The sequence below is a fragment of the Vombatus ursinus genome, unplaced genomic scaffold (genome assembly GCF_900497805.2).
Source record: "Vombatus ursinus unplaced genomic scaffold, bare-nosed wombat genome assembly UNPS02014812.1, whole genome shotgun sequence".
Taxonomy (NCBI): Eukaryota; Metazoa; Chordata; class Mammalia; order Diprotodontia; family Vombatidae; genus Vombatus; species Vombatus ursinus.
This window is the reverse complement of record NW_020954590.1, coordinates 88,706,753-88,707,996: the sequence shown is the minus strand read 5'-3', so window position 1 is coordinate 88,707,996 and position 1,244 is coordinate 88,706,753. Positions and strand designations below refer to the sequence as shown.

The following is a 1,244-nucleotide window of genomic DNA, read 5'->3' as shown; positions in this document are numbered from 1 at the left end:
TGAGGAGGGAACGAGGCAGGAGAGGGTGGGAGAGGAGGAGCCCGTTCTTGCCTGAGGCTGGAGGAGGCACAACCGCGTCCCCTGCCCAGCCCGTGCCTATGCGGTACGTGAAGGATGGCGAAGAGGTCGCGCAGGTGGGTGACTTCCTTCCCCTTTGCCCGCTTGGGGGGGCTCCGCCGCCGCGCACCCCTCCCCCCCGGCGGCCGTGACCCCGGCGCCCGCCCCGCGTCCCGCTTTCTTCCTCCGCCCGCCCTGGCCCCGGCGCGGATCTGTGGGGGACGGGGGCGGGGTGACCCTGTCATTAAAGTACTGAAAAGTGAAAATGACCTTGGCCCCCGACCCGGCTGCCCTCGCGGGCTTGTTAACCCACCCCAGCCCGAAGACCCCCCCCACCCCCGGGTTAAACTTCTCCAGCCTCGTCCTCGGGGGCTCGGGCAGCTGTCAGGACAGCTAACCCTGCCAGGGGAGGCTTGGGGGTGAAACACTCCAGGAGGTGAAGAGAGGGCGGGGTTTCTTTAATTCTGCTGGGACAACCGGAATATGAATCAAGGTGATGTAAGAAAAAAAATGCTTTTGGGTTACAGCCTCAAGTGGTTGTGTGATGAATCTTTACTTCAGAAAAATGCCACATCAGCATATTTTACTGCCTTCAAAGTGGAAAGTGTGGACTGACTTAATGAATTTAATTGCATTTTTATTAAACCCACTGCCACTATGAGATAGATGTTCTACTGAACTTACGGTGTCACTTTCCCCCGAACGTTCTCACTTGAAGGGTATAGAAAACCTTATTTGAAGTGGGCTTATTGTTTTTAGGGTCTGATTCTTTTCTAGGGGTCTGAGAGGTTATTGGCCTCCAGTTCCAGAAGAGCCCCAGAGGAATTTGAGAGGCTGCAAGGTGTGATGGATTTGGAGTAAATTCATTTGCAACAGTTGCAACACTGTTGCAACAGAACCTTTGTGACCTTGGGCAAGTCACTTAACCTCTCTGTGCCTCAGTTTCCTCATCTATCAAAGAGTTGGGCTAGATAATCTTAGAAGCCTTATATCTCTAGATGCTATAATTTCTGTAATTACTAGTGTATCCTGTTCTTTTGTCATTCTCCTTAGTTTCCTCTGTAAAGTAGTCTCACTAAACGTCTCACTATATTCCAACTGCTGGCAGTATCAAAGTAAAACAATGTTTCAGATACAGTTAATACTTGAATGCATTATGTCTTTGACTACCTAGGTGTTAAACATAT

The 1,244-nt window shown here is 51.1% G+C and overlaps 1 protein-coding gene across 5 annotated transcripts in view; it reads left to right on the top strand.

The window, feature by feature from the left end:
• The window catches only part of LOC114053676 (myb-related protein A), a 61,701-nt gene continuing 60,457 nt past the window's right edge, over positions 1-1,244 (top strand). For 3 of the 5 annotated variants that reach the window (XM_027876785.1, XM_027876789.1, XM_027876784.1), the window contains exon 1: positions 2-134. In XM_027876785.1, the coding sequence (XP_027732586.1) occupies positions 115-134 (20 nt within the window). In that variant the 5' untranslated portion in view covers positions 2-114. Of the gene's footprint in view, positions 135-1,244 lie in introns of all 5 variants that reach the window. The other 2 variants (XM_027876787.1, XM_027876788.1) reach the window with 2 other exon arrangements.